This window comes from Anguilla rostrata, chromosome 4 (genome assembly GCF_018555375.3).
Source record: "Anguilla rostrata isolate EN2019 chromosome 4, ASM1855537v3, whole genome shotgun sequence".
Classification (NCBI taxonomy): domain Eukaryota; kingdom Metazoa; phylum Chordata; class Actinopteri; order Anguilliformes; family Anguillidae; genus Anguilla; species Anguilla rostrata.
Genome location: NC_057936.1, coordinates 4708005 through 4735944, shown reverse-complemented (window position 1 = coordinate 4735944; position 27940 = coordinate 4708005). Strand labels below are relative to the sequence as shown.

At 47.9% G+C, this 27940-nt stretch overlaps 1 protein-coding gene across 20 annotated transcripts in view; it reads right to left on the bottom strand.

The window, feature by feature from the left end:
- dlg1a (discs large MAGUK scaffold protein 1a) overlaps positions 1-27940 on the bottom strand; it is a 176171-nt gene that overhangs the window by 138685 nt on the left and 9546 nt on the right. For 16 of the 20 annotated variants that reach the window (XM_064330155.1, XM_064330157.1, XM_064330156.1 and 13 more), the window contains exon 3: positions 15757-15923. In XM_064330155.1, coding sequence (XP_064186225.1) covers positions 15757-15923 — 167 coding nt within the window. Of the gene's footprint in view, positions 1-4689; positions 5871-15406; positions 15428-15456; positions 15469-15556; positions 15578-15756; positions 15924-27940 lie in introns of those variants that run through there. The other 4 variants (XM_064330183.1, XM_064330179.1, XM_064330178.1 and 1 more) reach the window with 4 other exon arrangements.

Below are 27940 nucleotides of genomic sequence, written 5' to 3'. Positions count from 1 at the left end.
ATCAAACAGAAATCAATCGACACTTTTAATTGTGTTTCCAGTGTCCCCTGAGGTGAGCCTCAACCAGGAAGGACAAGAGCCAGGCTTGTCAGTCATTCATCCCAGAAGAACAAAACCCACAGGCCCGCACTGGAGACTCTCAACGGCTCGAAACGAGTACGCGTTAGCAATGCTAACACAGAGCAGGATTCCTGATCTAGAATCAGGTTTTCCTCTGTCCGTGGGCTACAGGCTCGACTGATCCCACACCAGTGTCCGCATTCACAAAGCATCTCACAGAGCATATCACGCACACGTTCTCCACACCCAATTACAGCTGTTCACCAAAAATAGAACTCCTGTAGCCCCGCCCACCTCACTACAGCCACGCCCCCCAAACCAAAAAACAACCAATCACTTGCACAGGAGTTTTATTAGTACACTCGACTGTCTGTAAATGTTTACTATCAGACCATGTCTACCTTTGTTTGCAGCCTTATGTCCAACCCGACTGAAGTAGACTAAGCAAGTAGGCCTATATGTTTACCACATTAAAGCACATGCCACAATGACTCACAGGCTTAACAACAGCCACAACCAACAGGGTGCGATATTCTGCGACAGATGAGAAATATGGTCACAAACATACGAAATGTAGAACTTTTCTTCATAGAAACGCAGCGGCGCTAACCAAAACCGGCGCTGCCGTATGAAATTCAGCACAATCGCGGCAAAGCGAGCATTACAGCATTTTAACGCTGCGGATTTATCACCATGGCGACACGCAGCTGAAACAACCTGCTGGGTCTGCACAATCCGCCCGTTCTTTGGCAGAAGGGGGACTTCCCCAAATCCCAGCCGGGCCAGACGCAGCGCTACAATCTGGAACCTAAAGGAGAAACAGCGCAGTGGTGTGTGTGGTGTATGTGTGCTCAATCTGATTACTTTTTTTCCCCTGAGGTCAGAACACCAGTATGCAGCGGGCCTCAGTACAGCTATCTCTCCTTCTCTCTCTCACACACACACACATACAGTACACACACACACACACACACACAGTACACACACAGATACAGCATACACACACACACACACACACACAGTACACACACACACACACACAGTACACACACACCCACATACAGTACACACACACACACAGAACACACACAGATACAGCATACACACACACACACACGCCCACAGTACAGTACACACACACACACAAACACACACAGATACAGCATACACACACACACACACACACAGTATACACACACACACACAGATACAGCATACACACACACACATACAGTACACACACACACACAGATACAGCATACACACACACACATACAGTACACACACATATACAGCATACACACACACACACACATACAGTACACAGTCACACACACACACACACACACAGATACAGCATACACACACACACACACACACAGATACAGCATACACACACACACACATACAGTACACACACACACACACACACAGATACAGCATACACACACGCAGTACACACACACCCACATACAGTACACACACACATACATACAGTACACACACAGATACAGCATACACACGCAGTACACACACACCTACATACAGTACACACACACTCACACACACACAGAGCAGCTGTCCTGCTTTTACATGTCATTGCCCTCCGATCAGAGCATCTTCACATGCCATTTCTGCAACACAAGTAAAGGACACAGAGAGAACCGGATTGAACCAGTCACATTCGAGAACTCACACACGTTCTAAAAATGAACACTTTCATGATTCAAAGATGCATAGTACTCCAAAGCAAAAAACAACCAATCAGTAGAAGGGATTTACAGACACACACACACACACACAGAGGCAAACAGACACACACACAACTATATGTGCACAAGAACTACTTCTAAAGTGCGCGCAAAAGGTGTCAGGCAAGAAGCAGTAAAGTGCCGAGTTATTACTGTGCGAGTGTAATTAAGACATCATGTTAAGTGTCTGCCTGGCGTAAGGGGGAGTTTACAGCAGAACCTAGCGCTATATGTAGCATAGTGATCAACCCAGGCTACATTCTCACAGTTAGGGACAGATAAGTTTTATGAGGCAAGACACACAGAGCACACACACACACACAGATGGCACACACACACAGAGCGTGCATACACACACACAGACACACACACACAGAGCGTGCATACACACACACACACACAAAGATGGCACACACACACAAAGCATGTACGCACACACACACACAGAGCACACCCACACACACAGATGTCACACACACACACAGCGCACACACACACACACACAGATGTCACACACACACACACAGATGGCGCACACACACACAAAGAGGACACACACACATATACATACACAGACATACACACACAGAGCACACACACACACACTCATCACATACACAGAGCACACACACAGACAGAGAGATCACACACACACACACAAACCAAAAAAACATTCACTTTAACTTCCCATAACCCAGCCACATGCAACTGTATTCCTCAGGTAGAAACAGAGTAGTAACTATGACACATAAAAAACGTGAGAAATCAACTGTGTGTGACATTTAGTTAAAAACCATACCGAGGGTGCTGATATGATCCTCCCCATGATAACTGTTCTGCACAAGTATCCCATGATTCACAGGGCCACCTCTCAGGGATTGGCTGCGTATCTCCAACAAAGACACGCAATGAGTCAGACCTTCCCACAGACATACCTTACTGTTCAAACTCACTGGCGTCATCAGAACAATCCCACCAACTTACCCAGAGCAAGCTGCCCAACTCAGCTCAGCAGCCAAAGCCCTTTCTGATGACCCAACACCGCTCAACGCTGAACCGGGAAAAGTTTTTTTTTTTTTTTCCCCCCCGACAGAAGTCCAGCTTTAAGACGGACACGGTTCCTGCGCTTCATTAAAACTCACGGGTTACGTAAGGAGCTTAACAGTCCGCTCCGAATGAAAGCTCTAAATGCCGAAACAGGGGTGTGGGGGGCTTCTCCCGCTGAAGCGAGACGAAGCGCAGTCCGCTCTTAAGCTGGGGGAACGCGTCTCAACTCTCAAGGGGGCGTCGGAAAACACATTCCGAAGCGTTCACCGTTTCAGAATGCATTTTGGGTCACTGCTCTGCTTTTGATGGGGGGGGGGCGGTGGGGATGGGGGCACGAACCCAATTTCAACTTCCCACAGGACGATAAAGTCATTTGCATCATGAGGGCACTGCTTACCCCCAATAAAGTGGACAGAAACAAACACGCTACATTTGTGCGTGTGTACGTGTGCGTGCGTCCATGCATGTATAAGTGAAGGGGGATGTACATGTGTGTGCGCATGTATGTGAGGGGATTGTGTGCTTGTGTGTGTGTGTGTGTGCGTCAGCATACATGTGGGGGATGTATGCGTTTGTGCACATGTGTGTGTGGGGTTGGGAGGGTGTGCGGGTGTGTGTGTGCATTAGCATACGTGTGGGGGATGTATGCGTTTGTGCGCATGTGTGTGGGGTTGGGAGAGTGTGCGGGTGTGGGTGTGTGCGCGTATGCATACTTGTGGGGGGGGGGCGTATGCGTGTGTGCACATGTGTGTGTGGGGTACGGAGAACGTGCGTGTGTGTGGCTGTGGGTGTGCATATGCATACGTGTGGGGGGATGTATGCATGTGTGCGCATGTGTGTGTGGGGGGGGGGGAGAGTGTGGGCGTGTGTCCCCCATGCCTTCCACGTTTCAAAATGACTTGTGGAAGATGGTTCCACTCGCGAGTGAGTCACAAAGAACAAGAGCAAAATGCCAAAAGGTAAAAAACTGCTGGGCCAGACCACTAACTGATTCCTACTGCTTATCAGAGATGGTGAGTGAGGGCAAAGATACCCAACACATAAGGACACTCAACTCCATTACAGCAAGCTAAATCACTCTAGGTTTTGGGCAGTACCAGCGTCATTGAACATGAACCCCAACAGAGTCAGAAAAGTACAGAATAACCCAAAAAAAGCACTGAATAACTATGGAAATTAATGATTATTTGTGAAAGCTACAATGTACCAATGATTCTCTAACCTTCAGGAAGTGACATTTCAAATAAAAGCCACAAAAGACATAATAGCTTTCAATCCATCAATATACAGTGAAGTTTGTTTTTCATTGTGTTGTAATTTAAAAATGCTGAAAACGTCACGATGTTCTGTAAAACCGGGTTTTACGCGGCTTTGTCTAACTCCAGTAAAGCCATGACCATTCTGGAATACTCCGCTTAAAACAGCGGTTGCTATGAGCAATGCCTGGGGATATTTTAATTAATTATGCATTACCAGGGTTAGAACAGTCTTTTGACCCATAAGTACCAAATGTATTGCAATCCGTTTCTGCGCTGAACGTTTTTTTCCCCTCATTTTGGAGTACATTTCAAGTTGCAGCACAAAGAGCAATATGATTTGATCGTTTCAGTAAATAATTTCTATCTATAATGAATCATTTAACAACTTCACTTCAGATAAAAATTAGGACTGCGTTGTGGGATAAACAAACGGCAACTCTTAATATAGGATTGCCAGAGTTTACAAATGAGTCCAAGCGTAAAAAAGGGGGAAGCGGTTCATCCCAATCTACTCACTATCGCGTTTAGCAGGCGAGGCGCGCGAAACAGCGCGAGGGTATACTACAGCTTACCTTAGTGGTAACAATGCATAAGCAGTCCATCCTCGCAAGCAATGCAGCAGCCTGCTTCTCCTCAGCCTTTCATCGCGATTCCTTACCGCCGCTATCCATCGCACTTCGAGTCTGAACGATTCAGACTGATGTGGCATAAAAAAAATGATTTCGCGCACTGGAGAGCAAAAGCAGGTCCTATTGCTCGCGGTGCGACCCAGGACGTGTGTAATCTACATTCTTTACTTTCTCAGTCCGTCAGCGGTGTGTGTGTGTGTGAACCCCGGGTGATTTTGCACGGGAGAAGGATGCTCTGTCCTCCGCCTCCTCCTCTTTCAAATGATCCAAGCGCGCGGGCAGGGTTAAAACGCGCTCGCGAACACGCGGCTCCAGACCCTTGCCAGGTCCAATTGCGCGACATGGGGATAAGCTCGCGCCTTTTCATTAACCCCAGAAATTCCGCTTCACTGCAAAACGAGAGCAAGCCCGAGTCCGGATTCCAGCTCCAGCCTCTCTCCCGACTTGTTCGAATCGCTCTCAGCTAAAGAATAAGTCATTCAGGAAACTTTACTGTCGCCGCCAAGCTCCGCAGTCCAGAAATATAAACACAAGTCGTACGGATTTTACATTCAACATCTGCCGCAAAAAAACTGTGTGATTGACTGCTGTTGTCGACAAGGAGTGAAATACTCGTTTTTAGATGCGGTCGAGGGAGTCAAAGACCGGGGAAAAATACTTGCAACTTTACACGGCTTTACAGTAGGCTCGCCCATTTTACCACGTAGAAGACTTTATTAATTCACCATGGTGTGACTGATGCTGCACTGCACCCTTAACTTAAAGCCCCATAAAGCAACCCTCGAATACACTACGACTATAATAAAGTAGATAACTCACAGGCTATAAACGGTTAATCAGAGTAATCACATCAATCGCCTCCAGAGATTAGGTCACCGTTTGTATGTATGACACATCGTTTGAACGTTGTTCGTTACTCTCATTACTGTTGACAAGACGTTCAACAGAGCTTTGACTAAGTAGGCTACGAGTTCAATTCCAATTAGCATTATCCCATCATTAAATGTAATTTGCTCGTACGAAACGTGAGTCATTTTCGTGTTGTGTGGGGGTTATTGTCCGGAAATAAATTAATAAAGAATAAATTAGACGTAATCAGGTGAGACGCATGCACGCGCAGCATTTTCTTTCTTGTTCCCAGCAGTGTCGAGTATATTATTGTTATAAATGACAAGAAAAACATGTACTGAAAAATGTTAAACGATGGATCAACTTAAAAACCTAAAATCTGAACTTGACTAAAGCAAGTTAAATTAATTTTTTTAAATAAATGGGTTCATTAAATTAAATTTAGCTTAGAGTCAAATTCATTTTTTAGATGTGACCTATTGAAGAATTTTTAATAATTTTTACGTTGATCCAACGTTTCATTTTTTTTTTTCCAGAGTGGGGAAAACAAATTCCATAACACTTTAAATAAATTCAGTAACACTTCAAACAAATTGGGGGCACATATTAAGCGCCACCTATTGGCAAGGAGGAGTAACGTGATACCACCGGGTCTTCTCTGATGCTAGCCTTAAGTACTAGAGCATATTTAACCCACCATAAGCTTGTCACATTACATTACATTCACATGGTCTGAATGAACACATAGACATAACCACCATAAAATGCGCACAAGCAAATAAAATGAACAAGGGCGAACATACTGACGAACCTCGTTCTCCCTTCTTTCAACCGTAAACATCTGACTATGCCTTGTGTGAACATCTCAAAGCGCACGAGTACACTGATTCTAAGGAACTTTGCGCTGGTATCTCACAGTTCAGCAATTCTTTGAGTTTTTTAAATTTTTTCTGAGTTTTTTTATTTATTTAAAAGTTCACCAAAATAATATAACGGCTCAGCCATGCCAAAAATACAAACAAAATGTCCCCCTCAGCAGAATGCTACAGTAAACACGGGCGATCCATTTTTAATGTTGATTTCTGCTAAGAAAGAAAAACTGAAAACTCAATCTAACAGGGTGGGCCTAGGGGAATTCAGCCGCGGTACAAACGCAATGAGAACCGAAACGCCGTTTCAGTCTCAAACGACGAGAGCGCGAAGGCAACCGTCAGCAGAACTCACAGCTAATGCGTTTTACACAAGCGCCGTAGACAGAAAATTATTTTTGAACTGCAAAACCGAACGGACGCCCTTCGCATCAGAGGAAAATTCATAAAATTCTCAACTGGGGAATATGAGGAGGGGACTGATTAGTTTTCCAGGTTTCTGGTAATCATCTTCTGCATACAGTTGTATTTTTGTATTTCATAACTTTTTTTTAAGGGGGGAGGGGGGGGGGTCATCTGGCTCTTTTCCATCAATATCCACACATTTCACACCAAGCCGTCTCAGTACAGTATCTGAGACCGATTAAGATGTAAACCATAAAAGAGAGAGAGTACAGACAGGCAGGGGTGGTCTGACATTCGTAGACTGCTTACGCATTGCGTAATAAATGCGAGACAGATGTTCCTTGCTGCTCCGTCACATTGCGTCCCCCCCCCCCCCCGCCATGGGAGCCCCTGACAGCCATCTTCATTAGAAGTGCCGGCGGGCCACGATTGATGGACGTAAATCCTCTCAACGTGTCACTCGGGAGCGTGGAAACGGTGATTAGTGGGACGTCACCGACATCATCGCATCCCTCCAATCCCCCCCCCCCCCCCCCCCCCCCCCCACCCGCCGCCCGCCGTCATTCAGTCAGAGGAGAAAGCGATTAGCCCGGTTTTACTCCGCGCCGCGTCACGCGCTCGACGACACGCCTTCGCCCGGCAACGACGGAGGGAGAGCAGAACCGGAGACTCGCACTTTGGAAATTAGGATTCCGTACACTTCCACGGGACGCGACACTGCCGCTGAATTACAGCCAATGTGCACTTCGCCCCTTGTCCCCGCCCACCACCCCTCTGCGCACCCCCCCCCCCCCCCCCAGAGTCGATTAGCTTAATAACTCGCTCCATTTAGGCATTTGTGGCTGCACAAAATCAAAGCGGGATAAAACTTCACATCAAAGTGGGTTAAATGCTTCTTTATCAGTTCGTCATTTATATAAGCGGCTATATAAGAGGGCTGAGGGGGGCGGACAGACTTCCAGAACAAAATGGCGGACATCCCAAAGCATTCCTGACAGGTAAATAAAAATCATTTCTCGGATGCAATGAGCCATTATGCAAACAGGGGAAATTCTGAAGAGCAGTCATGCCCTATACCAGTTCTATAAGACAGCAATAGCTAGAGTGTAATAACATTATTTATATATATGCAGTATATTTCACACACGCACGCACGCACGCACGCACGCACGCACGCACGCACGCACGCACGCACGCACGCACGCACACACAGAAATAATGAATGATGTTGATGCATTTAATGAGATTAAATGGGGGGGAGGATTCCAGGTAAATCTATTCCCATTAGCACCAGCGTCTCCTAAATCTGACGGCCCGTCACTCCACATCCTTCCTATACAGCTGGACGAGTAGCAATAATTACAGCCAATAATGTAGGGCAGACCAGAGTGGTGTCAAAAATGGCAGTTAGAAAAAGGCATCTGGGTCGTCGTGGCAATGCGTTTGAAAAAGAGCGAAAATTCAGCCAAACTCATCACACATCAACAGCCGATTACCGGAGATTGAATCGGTGGGGTTGGGAGAGAAGGAGCGGGGCATGTTTTGGGCAGTCTCTTTCCATCTCCGCGGGAAGGGCCTTTCCAAAAATCACTGGGAGCCTTCACCACCCCCCCCCCCCCTCACCAGATGATGCAGATGTCTGAACTGTGAGCTCCAGACTAATGCTGAGAAGCACAAATAACTTCCACTGAGAACTTCCCTTTCACAGTTTATTCATATCTATCCTCCAATCAGATGATCGGATTTATGAGCAGCCTTTGATTGAGGAGCTGCTGACACTCATGCCCAGAGTGACCTATATACTCACATTCTGTACACACCTGGAGTCACTTCACCCAGCTGGATTCTTGCTCAAGCAGTTCAGGCAAAGCACAGTACTCTGCGCAAGGGTACAAAAAACAGTGCCCCATCTGAGATTCGATCGAACCTGCAACCTCTGAGTTACAAGTCCCGATCCCAAGCTATTACCACACGCTGCCACCGGCAGTGACCAGACCGCACGTCTGCAGCGTGGCTTTTCCCAGAATCCACCTGGTAAATGGTAAATGGACTGCATTTATATAGCGCTTTTATCCAAAGCGCTTTACAATTGATGCCTCTCATTCGCCAGAGCAGTTAGGGATTAGGTGTCTTGCTCAAGGACACTTCGACACGCCCAGGGCGCCCACCTGGGCAACCCACACCCTCCACCGCCTTATTTGACTTTGCGGAGGTCCTATCTCCACACCGGTCTGGACAGCTCCCAAAACAGCCGCGGGGGAGCAGACGAACGGGACTGTATGATGGCATGCAGTCCACCCGACCGCTGCGATGACTCGGGTTCGAATGCCGGACGTCACTCACACACACACACACACACACACCATGAGGCGAAACGGAATGAGCTCGGCATGCAGCCATGGCAACCTCCCGCCATCCGGGCTCGGTACTTACTTGCCGGACCATAGAAGAGAACGCTTTTCCTAGGACATGCAGAATTTCGTTTAGGAGGGGAGAGTCCTCCAGAAGCAAAGTTATTCGCAAGAAAGAAGGAAGAGAGGGGGAAAAAAAGCAAAACAATATTCAATTCATTCAGAATTGAATAGCGCATCTCTATGTCACATTTAAACCTTTAAATGCACTTCTTATTTTATACTTTCCGGGACACGGTTCCTTTCTGAAACTGAAATCTGTAACAGAGCTATTGAAACCTTGGCCACACATCAGTATGAATGCAGAATTAAGCAACCGCAAGCCTCACTTCACCTTCCTGCCGATCTTCACACCGCCCTGCGCTACAGTAGATATGTGATTAGAATGTTCTTCACCGAACATTCTAATGCTGATGTCACAATTACTACTGGTAATGGCAAGCAGTGGAGTTCTAGAACACTGACGTAGAATTTTAGTGGGAATCATTCCGTGAACCTGCTCTTCAAAGGGCTAAATATAAGTAAAACAGAAATGCCACTGCTTCAGGAGAAAGGCCCTGTTTCGAGAGCTCAGTTTTAATCCACTTTTAAATCCACTTTTTTGGAAACGCCCAATTGCAGTTGCTCTCTGCCCATTCAACCTCTGGATGATCATCCAACAATTCTGGAGAGCGAAGCACGTACAGCCCGCTTCGTTCATCCTTTTTACAGTGCACCAGCTGAGCCACACTAATGCTGAAGTTCAGTTCCTCACTTCATACGGACTGACAGCTAGATGGGGAAATGGAGACGAGAAACATCAATATTTTTTTTGACACCTCAAAGCCCCCCCCCCCCCAAGGCACTGAGATGATCAGGCAACAAAAATGTCCCAATTCTGGTTCAGCTGCTATGAAAAGACACATACAGAAGCTTCTTAATGTTCACAGCAAGCGAATAGCTCTCTGACCCTCCAGTAAAAAAATATCACAAATTCAGTCTTTATTTAGAACATTATTATTATTATTATAAGGGCCATATACTACAGGGGTCTCTAACACCAGTACTGGAGGGCCACAGTCCCTGCTGGTCTTTGTCATTTTCAGCCAATCGGCAGCCAGCAAGGCCCTCGCAAACAAGGAGTGGTGATTCTTCAGCCCAGGGCTGCCCAACCCTGCTCCTGAAGGTCTACCGTCCTGTAGGTTTTCACTCAAACCCTAAAAAAACAACACACCTCATTCAACAGCCAGAGCTGAGCTGCTCAGTACTGTTCCTGGAGATCTACTGTCCTGTAGGTTTTCACTCCAATCCTAACACAGCACACCTCATTCAACAGCTAGAGCTCTCGTCGAGCTGCGAATTAGTAGAACCAGGGTTGAAGTTAAGATTGAAAACCTACAGGTAGCAGATCTCCAGTGACAGGATTAGGCAGCACTGCTTTATCCAATCAACAACTTAAATTCAGCACATAAAAACCAGGAAGCACAGTGACCCTTCAGGATTTGAGGACCCTGTTTGACATGATGGAAATCTACATTGCATGATGGTCCTGCATGCACACAGGCTGCTGCATGGCTGCACAGCCACAACTGCAAGCCGGCAAAGCTCATTCTCAGCGTCATGGTAACGAATGGAATCGCATGCAAACAGAAAACGGAATTCTTTTGAATCCCCCTTGCCTTGACAAGTGAGTTTCTCATAGTGTCACACAGTTTATACAGTGTGTGCAGTGTGTGTGTGTGTGTGTGTGTGTGTGTGTACACACGTGTGTTCAGTGTCAATGTACAAATATCTCTCGGTACCAACGAGCTTGCCGATGTGTGCACTAATCAAATCAAACGGCACTGATCTCATTTTGTTCTCCTTGTGATCAAACGGGACCGTGTGACAGATCCCAGCAGCCCCGTCCGTGCCCGTTTGTGCCAGTTCACTGGGCTGTTATCAGGAGCGCGTGAACAAGAAAAACTAATAACAAGAGGCATAAAATATGCCGTCCCATTCTGAGCTCCTGGCTGGGGACTAGAGCTATAACTCACGCACGTTTATTAACGGACTCAATTTGGCGCCCCTGAAAGACGAAGCGCTGCACACGCAGGTGAGGCCACGGGCACATCGCACAGAGCAGGCTGCTCTGCAGAGCCACGTTATCTTCCCCAAACAGAGAGAGCCCAGAATAGCAATTACCGCCTGAACACGAGGCGTGGGGGCTTTACGGAGATACGCCCGTCTGATGTTACACAAACAGCGGCCTGAGAAATGAGCGTTTGGCGCGAAACGACCTTGTTCCTCTGCCCCCCCCCCCACCCCCGCGCGGTGCGCGAGACTGCTCGCTTTCCCCACTTCCTGCTGGCTTTCCCCACTTCCTGTTCCTTCACGAGTTTTATGAGAAAAATTGATATTCCGCAAATGTGTGACCCCAGAAGGAGAAGGGCTGCCATGTGCTGGAGTTAGCTGTTTCTCACAGGAGAGGAGTTTGATAATTTCGCCTCTCTCTCCCTCTTATCGCTCATGGTATGATGTCAGTGAAAGGGGGGGCGGGACTCCGGATACATTTGCAAGGTCAAAGGTCGAAGCATCTCTGCTCACCATAAACTACAAGCCCATGACAGACAATGGGTGACATTTAGAGTGGGTCCAGCCTGACACACCGACAGTGGTTTCAGTGTTAAAAACCATCAGGGTCACGAGGCAGACTACCGTCAGACCCTTAGAACAGGAACTTCATTCACACACAGGAAGTGTGTATATGCACCACCTTGGAGTTCACACAGGAAGTCTCGCGCAGGCTTTGGTGATCTCCCACGGCTCTCTATTTCAAGGGAGACCATTTGCTTCTCTGATGATAATAATGCCGATTCAAGTAAAGTACCGATCGTAAAAAGCCGGCCCCCGAGGCGTGCAAATCCCGAAAGCAATTACGCTTTTATGGAAGGGCAGCGGGACGGCGCGTCGTTCCGCCTCCAACCCGCACGGACGGGAACAGGAGGGGAACCGGAGACTGGGACTCCAGAACCCGACCGGCTCCACCAGGTGCAGCGGTGCCCTGCTGTACAGCCTGAGAGTGAGCAACCCTCCCCCCCCGCGCCCTAAAATAACAAAAGCAGCGCTCATTAAAAACTACTCCCTGCCCCCCCCTCCCCCCCCCTCTTTATTTCTCAGAGGAACGGGGGCCTTCCCAGACGGAGAGTCGCTAACGCGCTACGCTCGGGCGGCCCCAGGCTTCGCGGCTCTGCGGGTTTTATGGCGGTCAGATGAAGTGGGGCCCGTAAGCAGACTCATCTCCGCCTCGGCCTTTGGTGTGCAGAACACATCAGACAGGGTATCTAATCATTCCCTTAACCCCCAGCCTCCCCCCCTCACCCCCTTCAAATCATCGCCTCCCCCCCAAATCATTCCCTCAACCATCCCCTCCTCACCCCCTTCAAATCATCTCTCTCCCCCCATCATTCCCTCAACCCCACCCCCTTCAAATCCCCCCATCATTCCCTCAACCCCACCCCCCCCTCACACCCTTCAAATCACCCCCCCAATTATTCCCCCCTCAACCCCCCCCCTCCACTCCCCCCCCCAATCATTCCCTCAACCCCCCCCCCCCCTCCACTCCCCCCCCCAATCATCCGCACGGCGCCCAACTCTGCAACACAGACCCGGGGACTCAAAACGAGCGAATAACGAGCAGCAGATAACGAGCAGCACCACACAACCCTGCCCCCACAACCCCCGCGCTGCCGCACACGCTCCCGAGCGTCACGTTCTGCAGCCGGCTGCTTCCCCGGCGGGTCCCTGCGGCGAGGTGTCCCTGGGGCGAGGTGTCCCTGGGGCGAGGTGTCCCTGGGGCGAGGTGTCCCTGGGGCGAGATGTCCCGATGTCCCGACGCCTCGCCGGAGTCGTCTTTAGGCCGTTAACGGCTCCGTTTATCGCCGCGCGTTACGGCGCCCATCAGGTAGGAGCGACCACGCCGCACCGGCAGAGCGGGGTTTAAAATGTGCGTTTCTCAACCTGCCCCCGTCGCCTACAGGAGAACCTGCGCTCCGTAAAAAAAACGCTCCAGCACACGAGCGAGCGACGCAGAGGAGCGGCGGGGAGGGATCAAACCCGCCGGCAGAACCACGCTCCGGCGAGCACTTCAATACGACGCGGGAACACCGGCAATGCATTTCAGCGCATTTCAGCTGCATCTCAGCGCATTTCAGCATAATTTCAGCTGCATTTCAGCTGCATTTCAGATGCATTTCAGCACCATTTCAGCTGCATTTCAGCACCATTTCAGATGCATTTCAGCCCCATTTCAGATGCATTTCAGCCCCATTTCAGATGCATTTCAGCTGCATTTCAGCACCATTTCAGATGCATTTCAGCTGCATTTCAGCTGCATTTCAGATGCATTTCAGCTGCATTTCAGATGCATTTCAGATGCATTTCAGATGCATTTCAGCCCCATTTCAGCACCATTTCAGCTGCATTTCAGCACCATTTCAGCTGCATTTCAGCACCATTTCAGCTGCATTTCAGATGCGTTTCAGATGCATTTCAGCACGTTTCAGCTGCATTTCAGCACCATTTCAGCTGCATTTCAGCTGCATTTCAGCTGCACTTCAGCGCATTTCAGATGCATTTCAGATGCATTTCAGCTGAATTTCAGCTGTATCTCAGCTGCATTTCAGCTGCATTTCAGCACCATTTCAGCTGCATCTTAGCCCCATTTCAGCTGCATTTCAGCTGCATTTCAGCCCCATTTCAGAAGCATTTCAGCCCCATTTCAGCCCCATTTCAGCCCCATTTCAGCTGCATTTCAGCTGCATTTCAGCTGTATCTCAGCTGCATTTCAGCTGCATTTCAGCTGCACTTCAGCACCATTTCAGATGCATCTCAGCGCCATTTCAGCTGCATTTCAGCACCATTTCAGATGCACTTCAGATGCACTTCAGCACCACTTCAGATGCACTTCAGATGCACTTCAGATGCACTTCAGATGCACTTCAGATGCACTTCAGATGCACTTCAGCTGCTTTTCAGCACCATTTCAGATGCATTTCAGATGCATTTCAGCTCCATTTCAGCACCGCGCTGAATTCCCAGATCTAAAGCCAGATTTGTGCCAAGATAATTTTACTGCCGTGAGATAACACAGAAAGAATCACTGATGCTCATTCCTGACCCACTGAACTCCCGTTTTCTCAATGGGATTCATGGGCCAAGACTCTGATCAGAATGGACGTACACAGACAGTGAATGGGCAAATATTTAATATGAAAATTAAAAAGCCATTCTCATCGAAAAGCCCCCAAGTACAGCATCTTATTGCAGCGAGACATCTGTGACATTTACTTGCATTGGTGCATTCTTGAGTACACATCCCAAAAATGAACACACAAGAAAATATCTACAAAACAAAGCTTTTTGTTTTCTGACAATGGCGTCACCCAAAACCCACCCGAATCTGCACAGCACAAAGCTCACGCATCACATGAACGAATGACAGCAAATCAAAGCATGCAAAAAAAAAAACAAATACCATCAATCGACATAAATAAAACCCTGCTTTGATATTCTGAAGCAGATGTTTGTGGGAAATTCCAGCAGGAGATCCGCTTCACAGTTGGGAAACGCTACAACCGGCACCGCTATTTCAATACGGAACATCCATCCTACCGAGCGATTTTACAATACACATACTGCTGACGCTCACAAGATTTAAGTGTCAGGCTAAATTCGAAACCACACACTTTCTCAGACTAACTTTCCGTGATGGATTACAACTTGTCTCGAGGGGGCAGGGAGGGGGTCAGAACATTTTTATTGCCGTCCGACAGAAACCTGCGTGACAAATTTCTCGAAAGAAAGCGAAGCAAATTGAACGATCCAAAGAAACTTGAACCGCCTGCTCGGCGAGGCCAGTCAGTGTTCTACGCCGCGGTGCCAAATCAGAACACCGCATTAAAGGGCCTCACGTCCCCATCAGCCCATAAAACACGTCAGCGGCCGCCCACGAGAGCACGGAGCAAGGCCTGCTGGGTAAAGGAGGGAGGACGTCTCTCCTACCTCTCCAGACTAGCGCTAAGGCTGCTGGGTAAAAACAGGAGAATGCCCCTCCTACCTCCATGCTAGCGCTAAGGCTGCTGGGTAAGAACAGGACGTCCCTCTCACCTCCACACTAGCGCTAAGGCTGCTGGGTAAAAACAGAACATCTCTCTTACCTCCACGCTAGCGCTAAGCCTTCTGGGTAAAAACAGAACATCTCTCTTACCTCCTCGGTAGCGCTAAGGCTGCTGGGTAAAAACAGAACATCTCTCTTACCTCCACGCTAGCGCTAAGGCTGCTGGGTAAAAACAGAACATCTCTCTTACCTCCACACTAGCGCTAAGGCTTCTGGGTAAAAACAGAACACCTCTCTTACCTCCACGCTAGCGCTAAGCCTTCTGGGTAAAAACAGAACATCTCTCTTACCTCCACGCTAGCGCTAAGGCTGCTGGGTAAAAACAGAACATCTCTCTTACCTCCACGCTAGCGCTGAGGCTGCTGGGAAGGGTTTCCGTGGTCACGGTGGTGGACGGCAGGCTGGAGAAGTCCCACAGGTTGACCGGGGGTACAGGTTCGGCCGGCTTGGCAGGTTCCCCACATTTCTGACTGTCCTGCAAGGTCACTTCGTAAAATTCCTGGATATCTGGAAGGAAATGGGGGGGGGGGGGTGGGTGTAAATGTGGAGGAAGGATGATCCTTTTAACACCATGCTAGAGAGTGCATTCAAGGGACAAACAAAAGAATTTAAAGAACCCTGTCTCTATAAAAGGTCTGGAGGGTTATAGTGTCTGCAGGTTGTTGTCTAAAACACAACCTACAGCCAATATAGGCCTTGAAAACAAAGTGCGTGGAAATTTTAGTCAATGGTATGAATCACTGGAGTGCTGGGAAAAAAAACAAAAGCCAAAAGGTACTGGCGACCATCATGATCTGAAGTTTGCAATCAGCGCTCTACCCGATTGGTTTTATCAAGTTCAGCCAGTGTCCTGCTACTGGTGAGTGGCTGCGCTGGAGGGAACAGCTGTCTTACCTGCACAAACGCCGCGTCAGACAGAAGCAGAAAATGAAAGCCTTGTATGAGTATAACTGCACTATATTTATTCAGCATAATCACAAAGCCAAGGACCACACTGGCAAAAAAAAAAACACACTCTCCTTTTCTCAACAAATAAAACAAACAAAACAAAAAATAAAAATCAGCAATGACTAATTACCTACTTGACCACCGACGGCCCTGCTGCTCAATCACGAAAGGACCTTTCAAACGTACGCGAGAAGGGCGCTCGAAAAAACCAAATCACAATCACAGCTATTCCCCTCGGATATTCATGTCCGTGGGTCGGCGTGTTTCGAAAAAACAGGCACGTCACGGGCCTCCTCAGAGGGCCTTCCAAGGGCAGCGTGAGCTTGAGGTCGATCAGATTGCAATCGCACAACCGCAACGCGGCGGCGGTCGCTAACAGACCGCAGTCGCGCGCATACGGAATTATTATCGGCACGCCGAGCGAGTGTCGGGGGCGGTACGGTGGTGCAGTGGGTAGCACTGCCGCCTCACAGCAAGAAGGTCGTGGGTTCGAATCTCGGCTTGGGGCCTTTCCCCTGTGGAGTTTGCACGTTCTCCCCATGTCACAGTCCAAAGACATGCAGGTAGGCCGATTGGAGACCCTAAATTGCCCATAGGTATAAGTGTGTGAGTGAATGGTGTGTGTGCCCTGCGATAGATTGCCGACTTGTCCAGGGTGCATTCCTGCCTCTCGCCCAATGCACGCTGGGACAGGCTCCAGCACCCCCCGCGACCCTGCTCAGGATAAGTGGATATAGGTAATGGATGGATGGATGAACGAGTGTCCCTTTAGGCTTCTGAATCAGAAATCAGAACAGCAGCTTTGAATCACTCATGTCTAAGCCTTTATACACCCTGAGCCAACCAGAGGAGGATGGGTTGCCCCCTTGAGCCTGATGTTTTCCAAGGCTTATTCATATCTGCCACAGGGAGTTTTTCCTTGCCACTGTTGATTTGGCTTCTCCTGTGGGGGTCTAGACCAGGGTTGTCTGTGAAGCGTATTGTGACAATTGTTTGTGAAATGCGCTATATAATTTTAATGGAAGATTAGGATATTATTTGCCAACGTGCAAAACCCGAATTTTCAGATGTACTGTCTGTTACTGCTTCTCTCTACATTATATCGTTGGTTTCCTAAAATGGCCATAAAACTTTATCGTTAAACGTTGACAGAAACTAGCAGGACTGTAGACGGGTTGGTAGGATGTAGGATGCCAATTTTCAAAATGGCAAGTACAACGTTTAGTGTAATTTACGATCGATTCATTAAGTAAACGCATCCAAAAATCTCTCCTCCTAGTCTGGCGTGCTGGCACGAGGTTTGCCTAATTTGTCAGTTTGTGTAACGGGCCACCAGGAGCCAATAATCTGCGAAGAACGAGCTGACGAGCCCTGATTGGCCCAGACTGCTCCCTTCTGTGAAACGCGGAGCGCTCATTATCACATCCACACATTTCACAGATTCTCCTCGGTAACACGTTGTCAACGATGCCTGAAAAACACTACATGCAGCCAATGCTTACAGCAGGCGGGTTTTTATAAATAGCATCTAAACATCTGTACAGGCCTTAAAAAAGAACTAAAATAAAAAAACTGCATTGTCACCACCATGAGAGGGTACATCACAGCTTTTCAGTCTAAAAGATTTAAGCTTGAGTCATGAAATTTAAAGCAGAAAATGCAGATTCCGTTAAAAGTCACACAGCAGTCTTGTATCAGCAGACACCTGAGAGCAACTGTAATGTAATTTAATGCTGTGTAAACATCTGTAGTGTAGTTTAATGAAGTGTAAACAACTGCAGTACAGTCTAATGTAGTGTAAACACCTGCAGTGTAGGTTAATGTAGTGTAAACAACTGCAGTGCAGTTTAATTTAGTGCAAACAATTGTAGTGTAGTTTAATGTAGTGTAAACAATGGGCAGAGTGATACATCTGGACACACCCACACACTGGAACAGTGCCTTAACAGGATGAGCCACCCAGCAAGCCCTCCGAATGTTGCATCGTTCCTCCAATCCACGTGTAAGACACCCAGAAACCGCAATCAAACTCTCTTTCAAAGCACTGTACTGCCAACACGGTTACCCAAGTGAACTTTAACAAAAGCACGAACAAAGACCAGTCATCTCAAAATGATGTTAAAATGCTAATGGGATCGCCATTACATAACCATTCACAGTCCCCCCGAGTGCTCTTACTCAGAAGTCACAGAGAAAATTGGAGCACTTCTGTCATCTAGCAGAGCTGGTTACACCATTCAAGAGGCGCTGGCCTTTTGAAAATTAGGCTTCCTGGAACAAAGACGGTCGTCGGCTGTTCGGTTTGAAAGCAGGGCAGAGAACTCGCCGGAAAAGCAATAAAAGAACCCAACGTCGTCGTGTGAAGGACCATCATCGCCGTTCACTTCAGTGTCATTATTTTTTAAAACGATGTTAAACGCATAGCCCGGCTAACAGCACATAACTCCACATTATAACCTGGGTTCTGCAAACTCAGGCCCCTATTGGCTGCACAAGTACGCATCACTGGGGACAAAAGCTGGCGATCAAAGCAGGCGCCTTCTCAAAACATGCACAGCTATTAAACTGTAATGTAATGTAATAAAATAAACACACACACACAATAAATCCAATAAATAGATAAATAAAGAAATAATATATTCAACCAAACACAACATGTACCATAGAGTGAAATACAGCACGGTGTGTTATTAGTGCCCTTTCAGAAGAGAAATGAGAAAGAGGCTGTTGAACCGTCTGAGGCAGACCCGTATTACAGTCCTGGGGCTGTCAGCTGATTAACCATGACGCGCTGCTAGAGGACCTACAAACAGCGCCCCCTGCCTTGCGCAGTGGAACTGCGACTAAGAAAAGCAGAGTTTTTGCGCTGGCGGGCGCACTTTACTGGGTACCGGGGTTCAGGAACACCGCTGGACCGAGAGGAGCAGAGAGAGCTAGCAGAATAAATATGCCTGATTGGGCACGTCTCCCTGCTCCGGTTTCTCGGCAAAGCTGAGACCGCCGCCCACACAGACAGAATCTGTGCCACCTGACCCAGTTTAGTCCGTCCGTCTGTCCTTCTGTCCCTCTGTCCTTTCGTCCCGCTCTCTCAGTGCACATGCGTCTGTCTGTCTGTCTGTCTGACTGACTGTCTGTCTGTCTGACTGACTGACTGACTGACTGACTGAATGACTGACTGACTGACTGACTGAATGACTGACTGACTGACTGACTGACTGTCTGTCTGTATGTCTGTGTGTCTGTGTGTCTGTCTTTCTGACTGACTGTCTGTCTGTCTGTCTGTCTGTCTGTCTGTCTGTCTGTCTGTCTGTCTGTCTGTCTGTCTGTCTGTCTGTCTGTCTGACTGACTGACTGACTGACTGACTGACTGACTGACTGTCTGTCTGTCTGTCTGTCTGTTTACATCTCAAAGTGATTGCTGTATGAAATTCCAACCTCCTGTCTAAAAGCCAAGCGGACAAGTAATCGTAATGCACATTAGCCACGATATAACAGGTACTTTCAAAAATTTTCATTGGAAAGAAATAAAACAAAATGTAGGCTATCCAGGGGTCATCTGACTATCCGCTATGTTACAGACAGCAGTCCCTTAGCAAAGAGCGACGGGGGGTGTGGGGGGGGGTGCCGGGGGTGCACACTCAAAGCCGGAACACTTAAGAACATGACCCAAAACATCTGACAGCCTTCTTCCTCCAGAGAGAGCTGTCAGATTAGAGCAGACCTCTGAAGTTTTATTTTTCTCTTTCTTCTAAACCCTGCTGCTGATGCAGAGAGGCGGCTCTTCAGCATTGATCACATCCCGCAGAAACGTGTCGTCAGGGAGATACCCGCACAGCTCAGCGCAGTACCACTTTACCCCCATCAGCTCCCCTCACCCGAAAACCCAAAATCGGCCGAGCAGCGCCGTTCCTTACCCTTCCGCGGTGGAGTGGTGGCGTGAAACCGCCCCCACGACCCCCCCCCGAAGCGGCCGCACCAGAGCATGGGGCGGAAGTGTAGCGTAATGGGTAAGGAGCTGGTCTTGTAAACGGAAGGTCACAGGTTCGATTCCCACAGTAGGACACTGCCGTGGTACACTGCATTGCTTCAGTATATATCCAGCGGTATAAATGGATACAATGTAAATTGTAAAGGTAAAATGCTATGTAAAAAGTTGTGTAAGTCGCTCTGGATAAGAGCGTCTGCTAAATGCTTGTAATGTCATGTAATGTGACAAGCACAGCGCTCTCCGCCCACCGGCGTCTGCACAAAGCACATCTTCCCTTTATTATCCATCACAGGGGACTGATAATCTGCCTGACTGACAGTCTGTTGACCATCTCCACTGCTGCTGCCCATCTCCACTGCACGTCACACACGTACAGCAGATGGCAGCACTGCACCTGTACGGCACACTGGCGCCCGATCAAAACAGAACTACTGCAGGACTGTAGGGAGTAATAGTAGCAGTAGTAGTAGCAATAGTAGCAGTAGTAGTAGTAGCAGGAGTAGTAGTAACAGCAGGAGTAGTAACAGTAGTAGCAGTAGTAACAGCACGAATAGTAACAGTTGTAGTAGTAGTAACAGTTGCAGTAGTAGTAGCAGCAGTAGTACTAGTAGTAACAGTAGCAGTAATAGTGATAGTTGGAGCAGCAGTAGTAGCAGCACTAGTAGTAATAGCAATAGTAGCTATAGCAGTAATACTGATAGTTTGAGCAGCAGTAGTAGTAACAGTAATAGTCGAAGCAGCAGTACTAGTAGCAGTAGTAGTAATAGTAATAGTCACAGCAGTAGTGGCAGTAGTAACAGTAATAGTAGGGAGTGGGGGTGGTTGTGCAGTGATTTGAACTCACTCTGTTTTGCATGGCTGCAGATCTGTTTCTCAACTTCCTACAGGGAAAACCAGAACAGTCAAAGCTGCACTGCATTTCAACCGTGTTTCAGTGAACAACAAGACCCAGAAACCTGCAAATATCCTGACGAACACCCACTTTTTTTTCGGAGAAGCAATTAAAACTCCCTGTATTTAAAGCGACTTTCTCCAAGCAGGTACTGCAATGTGCAGACATAACACCCAGAACTCATAATACCGCCAGCTCACAACTTTTGATTTTAACGGCAACCAATGAGCACTCACAAACAGACCAAATCAATGTTATCCTGTGATAATCCAGTTTTAGTTGAATGCATTATTAAGGACACCTCCCCCCCGCCCCCCCCCCACCCCCCCCCCAACCACGGCGTTTCGAAACACTGATCTCATACCGCGGCGTGCTGGTGATAACGCCAGCCGGCAGTCGCTAATTCCCTCCCTAATCTCGTTTCCACGGCGAATCTGCGGGCGCTACGGCAACGGCACCACAGACGCGTTCAGACCGAGCGGCCCGAAAACCGGGCGGAGTCTCTGAAGCTCACTTCCTGGTCTTGTTGAGCGATGTTGCTCACTAGCGCCAGTGCGGTTGGGCTCCAGTATAGGCGTTTCAGCCACCCGTTTCAATGCAAGTCAGTGGTAACAATATGGTCAAGATACAAAATCAATAGTATGTTTCCACAAGAAAAAATAGTCGCTATAGGTGTTTTTTCTTCGTTTAATGTCTTCCCATTTGCTGATTTGATAAGTTATTGTGCTATTTGGACAAGACAGAAATCTTTTGTGGACAGTTTGCATCACTGCTGAGTCACTATCTCATGCACTCAGTGGACAACTTACTCTACTTACCTACTCTGCCCTATGGCAGTGACCACAAACTACACTTCCCAGGCTTCAAAGCGCTTTTCACCGAGACCATGGCGAGTCAATGGGTGATGTCACAGTGACTTTGTCCATATTTATGTGAGTATCTATGCCAAGGATGCATAAACAAGCAACGACGAACAATGCCTCTCTCCAGAGGTGTGAGGAGCACATACGTGGACCTCCATCATTTCCACAGAAACACAAAAGGCGGGGGGAGGTGGGAATGGGGGGGACCCGCTGCACCTACAACATGCAAATTTACATAGAACTTAGCTCAGCGCTAGCTAGCACTGAATCACATCACATGCGACAAAACCAGCACTGCTTCACTGTAGGCAAGATAACATAAGATAGACTTCACTGAACCCCGTGGGGTAATTTGGCCTCAGCATTTGACCCATCCTAGCTACTTAGGAGCAGTTGGGCAGCCACAGTGCCATGCCCGGGGACCAACTCCAGTTCTGAGGCCAAGGCCTTGGTCAAGGGCAATGGCAGGAGTGCACCTAACCTCACATGCATGTCTTTTGGTGTGGGAGGAAACCAGAGTACCCAGAGGAAACCCACGCAAACACAGGGAGAACAAGTTATCAACAAATATTACTAGCCCACATAAAAATGACAACACACAAACAGTTTTAATTAGATCATATTACATTTCAGCATTGAGCAGAAGCTGTGATCCACAGATTACATTTGTACATGCAATCCATTTATAGATCTGGTTACACACTGCACCAATTCAAGTTACGTAACCTGCTCAAGGGTACAACAGCTGTGCCCCAGCCAGGAATCAAACCTGCAACCTCAGAGTTACAAGCCCAGTTCCTGAACCGCTATACTATCACGTGACCAAACAGATCAGACTACATAATTTAAGATAGGTGCACTCACATTTTCAGGTGCAAACCACCAGCAACACCGAATAGCATAACAAGGGGGTCAACATAAAGTTTGCATGAATTTTGACGATCTACACAGCTGTCAGTTCAATTATGGCCAGGTGTAGCCAGCAATGCACTTAAGATACATCCTCTGAAAAAATCTCAACAGGATCCACACTGAACTTCACGGGACCTGAAGAGTTTTTTTTTCCGTCCAAATCTCTGAAACAAGGGAGCATACTGACAGACACGGGACATTAAAGGTTTCCCCACTCGTACAAATCATTCCACTTTTAAATACAACTACTAAGTCCCATTTATGGCCATCCTTGCAATTTGACAAGCGAAAAAGAGAAAATGTGTCTGCAATAACGTACAGATCATGACCATGCCCGCGAGGGGAATTACCCTCATTTCAGAAGGCCCAGAGGCAGGACCACTGGAGACTGTGCCAGTGCATGGGAGAGGCTCGTAAAACACAGTGACGATATTGTCATAAATTTAGGATTATATATATAGATTTAACGTCCTCACCACAGAGAGCTTTTGAACCTTTGAAAGTTGCTATGGCAATAATTTGTATTTTACTGACTTTGGGGGGGGGGGGGGAGATCGGGGGGTGGGGGGGGTTTGTCCAAGCTGTGAGCATAGAGTCACGCCAATTCAGTTGCCTAACCCTTTAGGGTCTGAGGTCACAAATATGTGGTTAGAATGTTCTCAACTGAACATTCTGACGCTGATGTCACAATCGCTACTGGCAACTCAAAGCAATGGAGTTCTAGAACACGGCCCTATAATTTAGAGGGAAAGAATAAAATAAAACTCACTCTTCCAAGACCCCGCCCCCCCGCCTGCCGCCGCCCCCCCCCCCCCAACCTCAGGCCACGCACCGCCTCATCCCATCGCCCCAGAAACAAAGGCCACCTCAATATTACACGGAGGATAAAAGTACACTGAGGGCTGCTGGTGAACCCGTTCAGCGTAATGAAAGGGACCCACTGTGTCCGCAGTGCTTTTGAAGAACAAAGCCTCTCCGCTCCTGTCCCCTGCCCTAAGAGTCCTTGTTTCAAAGGACACTTTGATACGCACCAACGCAGCAAAAAAAACGATCCTTCCACACTCCACCTGCATTGAAGCGGATCATATTTCACACAATCAGACCATATTTCCCGACGCAGTTGCCATAGCGAATGTTTTAGAGAACTGGAATCCCGTCGGTTTCCGTGGAACCGTAGCTTTCAGCCCGACTTTGTCACGGAACTTGAGTGCTGGGCAATTTAGAAAAGTGCATTACTTAAACGGTCCAGGAAGTTGCCATTTTGAGTGATGTAGCAAACTGAGAGAACTGCTGAATAGCCGTACTGATTGACTCTCACGAACTGTCACGCTGGGTAATTTGGTGAATCATACGGGGTGATTTAGTCAACTGTACCGAGTGACTTGGCAAACGAGTACAGAGAGACTTGCTGGATGGGATTTCTGAGTGTGTAGCTCTGCCACACGGCGCTTACCGACACCGGCCAGCTACGTTAAACAGGCACAGCCACGCTTGGCCACAGCAAACTGCACGACAAACATGATCCACGGGTGTTACCCAGGCGAGCAAACACAAGATAAGCGAGGACACGCCCATATTTAGGCAGCAGCAAGGCAGGGAGGAGGCTATAAAAGTCTCACCACAAACCTGCAGCCACACGCACCCCCCTAATCCCATACATGACCCCCTACCTAATCCCAGTCACTCAGCATACATGACCCCGCTAACTAATCCCAGCAACTCATCATACATGACCTCTAGCTAATCCCAGCAACTCATCATACATGACCCCCTACCTAATCCCAGTCACCCAGCATACATGACCTCTAACTAATCCCAGCAACTCAGCATACATGACCTCTAACTAATCCCAGCAACTCAGCATACATGACCCCTAACTAATCCCAGCAACTCAGCATACATGACCTCTAACTAATCCCAGCCACTCAGCATACATGACCCCTAACTAATCCCAGTCACTCAGCATACATGACCTCTAACTAATCCCAGTCACTCAGCATACATGACCCCTCAACTAATCCCAGCCACTCAGCATACATGACCCCTCAACTAATCCCAGCCACTCAGCATACATGACCCCTCAACTAATCCCAGCCACTCAGCATACATGACCCTCACTAATCCAGCCACTCAGATACATGACCCAACTAATCGTAATCTCAACAACATGACCCCGCTAACTATCCACAACTACAATACTTAAAATCGTCTACTCAACAAGAAAACCCTACTAATCCGGGTCCGCAATACATGACCCACTAATCAGACTCAGCTGATGACTCTACATATCAGCAAACTCAGCATACATGACCTACAAGCCCTATCAGCTGCATGACCCCCTACCTAATCCCAGTCACTCAGCATACATGACCTCTAACTAATCCCAGTCACTCAGCATACATGACCTCTAACTAATCCCAGTTACTCAGCATACATGACCTCTAACTAATCCAAGTCCCTCAGCATACATGACCCCCTACCTAATCCCAGTCACTCAGCATACATGACCTCTAACTAATCCCAGCAACTCAGCATACATGACCTTTGAACTAATCCCAGTCCCTCAGAAAGACTAGCTACGCTATCAAGTAATTGCCTTCTACTGCACAATCACTTTCATGTCTCAGCGTAAAGTAGGCTACACCTTATAGTTATCAAAAGGAAAACCTTTTCGAGGGGAAATCTAAAAAGATTCAGTGATCTCCATATCAGTTAAACAGCAAATGATTAAAGCCACTGTTAATAAGTGCTGAAGAAATGCCAAAGCCAAACGCCGCCATTTACGAGAAATTACAAGACTGTGTTAACGGTTTACTAATTCCCCTCAGGACACCGAACCACTTCCCTCACCAGCAAAATAACACTCTCCCCTACCTAAATTCACCCTAAAGAGGAGGAGGAAGTTTCAGCTGCAATCAAACCCAAGCCTAAGTCAGTCAAAAAGATCCCGGGACAGAAGATCTTCAGTTCATAAAACAGAGACTGAGAAGAATCACACTGTGCGTCACACAACTGGGAAGTCTAATAAGCCTCATCAACAGTCACCACAGATGAGTCAAACTCGCACTGCGAGAGACACAGTTTGGGGCAAATTTTTTAAAAAAACCTTTTCAGTTCCAGAACAGGAGGCGAAGGACAGGTGTCGCGAGGCTATTTCAACAGTCGCCAAAACCCGTTCAACCCCGAAAACACTTCAGGTCAGGGAACGTTGACTCAGGCCGACCGACGGGGTTGACCCCAACGCTGACCTTGGACCGGGTCGGGTGCCCCGAGCCTCGAAACGCAGGTAAAGCCATTAGAGCCGAACGTAAGAGCATATCTAAACACACACGCCCGTCAGGAATGACGGGAGAAAGAAAAACACCCACTGGCTGCATTACACAAAACCGTAACGATTAAGACCGATTCACTCATTGTGAAAAGTCATTTAGGCGAACAGCCCGTCTTAAAACTACTGTCACTTGCATGTGCGCACCAGTGACATTAACGTTGTTGAGAACCGTGTTCAAAATAAACACCTGAGGCTAAAGAGCTGATTGTACAGCGCCTGACAGCGCGTTACACGCATCATTACTGGATTATCATTCCGTCAACTACACATCAATTATAGAGGAATTTACGGAAACGAAGCCCAAACGAATCACACGTGTAATCTACACACAGCAGTCAATCTGCCCAGGTTTCCCTTGGTAACAGATGAGACGGGACATTTCAGCTTCCCCCCCAAGAGAGGGGCTTTTCGGATCATCCCGGACTTAAAATAGCCCGGGGGGGGAACTATTTCCACCTCGCGCTGTTCAAGATTTCCTAAATATAGTCCGAGGAGAGGCCGAGATCTAAGTGGTGTGCGGTGAATACGCCCTTCCTTCTCAAGCCATCGCCAAGGCGAGGATAATGACAACACGCACGGATACAGCGGCATCATGGGATATCTCCAGCGTCAGCTTCGGGTGCAAAGTCACAGACACAGACTTTAAATTAGAACCTTTAGAGACCGGCAGAGGTGACACCAGAGAACTAACTACCACTGAAAAATAAATACAGCATTACACCCTGATTAATACCATGAGAGAGGGAGAAAAAAAACAGACGCATCTTCCTGGGGAAGAAATTAAGGTAATTGGATGTGTTTGGAGCGATCATGTCGACCCCCCACCACCCCTTCCCTTATCATCGTCTGTGAACATGCTCACAGGGCTGCCGGAGGAAACAAAACCTTAACAAGCCCCACGCGGGACATTTTGGAGACTTCTGGGGACCTCTGGGGACGGGCAGATCAAACAGCGGCACAGAAATGCGAAACATTATTTGGCATCCCCGTGACCGCTCGACCGTTCCTCCCTCGGCAGGAGACGGTGAACAAACAGGAACACGGCAGCCCGATGTTTGACTACATCAATACGTTACCGCCCGAACACACACCACGCGCTTCTCCAGAGTTTGCACTCCGGCCGATTCCTGCCGTATCGATCCATACCTTCACTGACCCAGACAGGATGTCCGCCTCGCGGACAGGTAAAGAACACTTGCAGAACACGCAATACGACAAACGGACAAACACATACATTACATTACAGGCATTTAGCAGACGCTCTTATCCAGAGCGACTTATATTGTGTCCAATTATACAGCTGGATATATACTGGAGCAATGCAGGTTAAGTACAGTGCTCAAGGGTCGAACGGTGGTGTCCTACCAGGGAATCGAACCTGCAACCTTCAGGTTACAGGACCAGCTCCTTAGCCATTACACTGCACTGCCTACCATACATACATACATGAGATTAAAAATGAGAAGCTCTTTTACAATCATGACACAATCCTCCATTCCTACCATAAAACGAAGTAAAAATTGCATATGGGCATTTTCTGAACTGCACAGGTGTTATACTCAACGTTGGCCACATCTGACCCAAAATTCC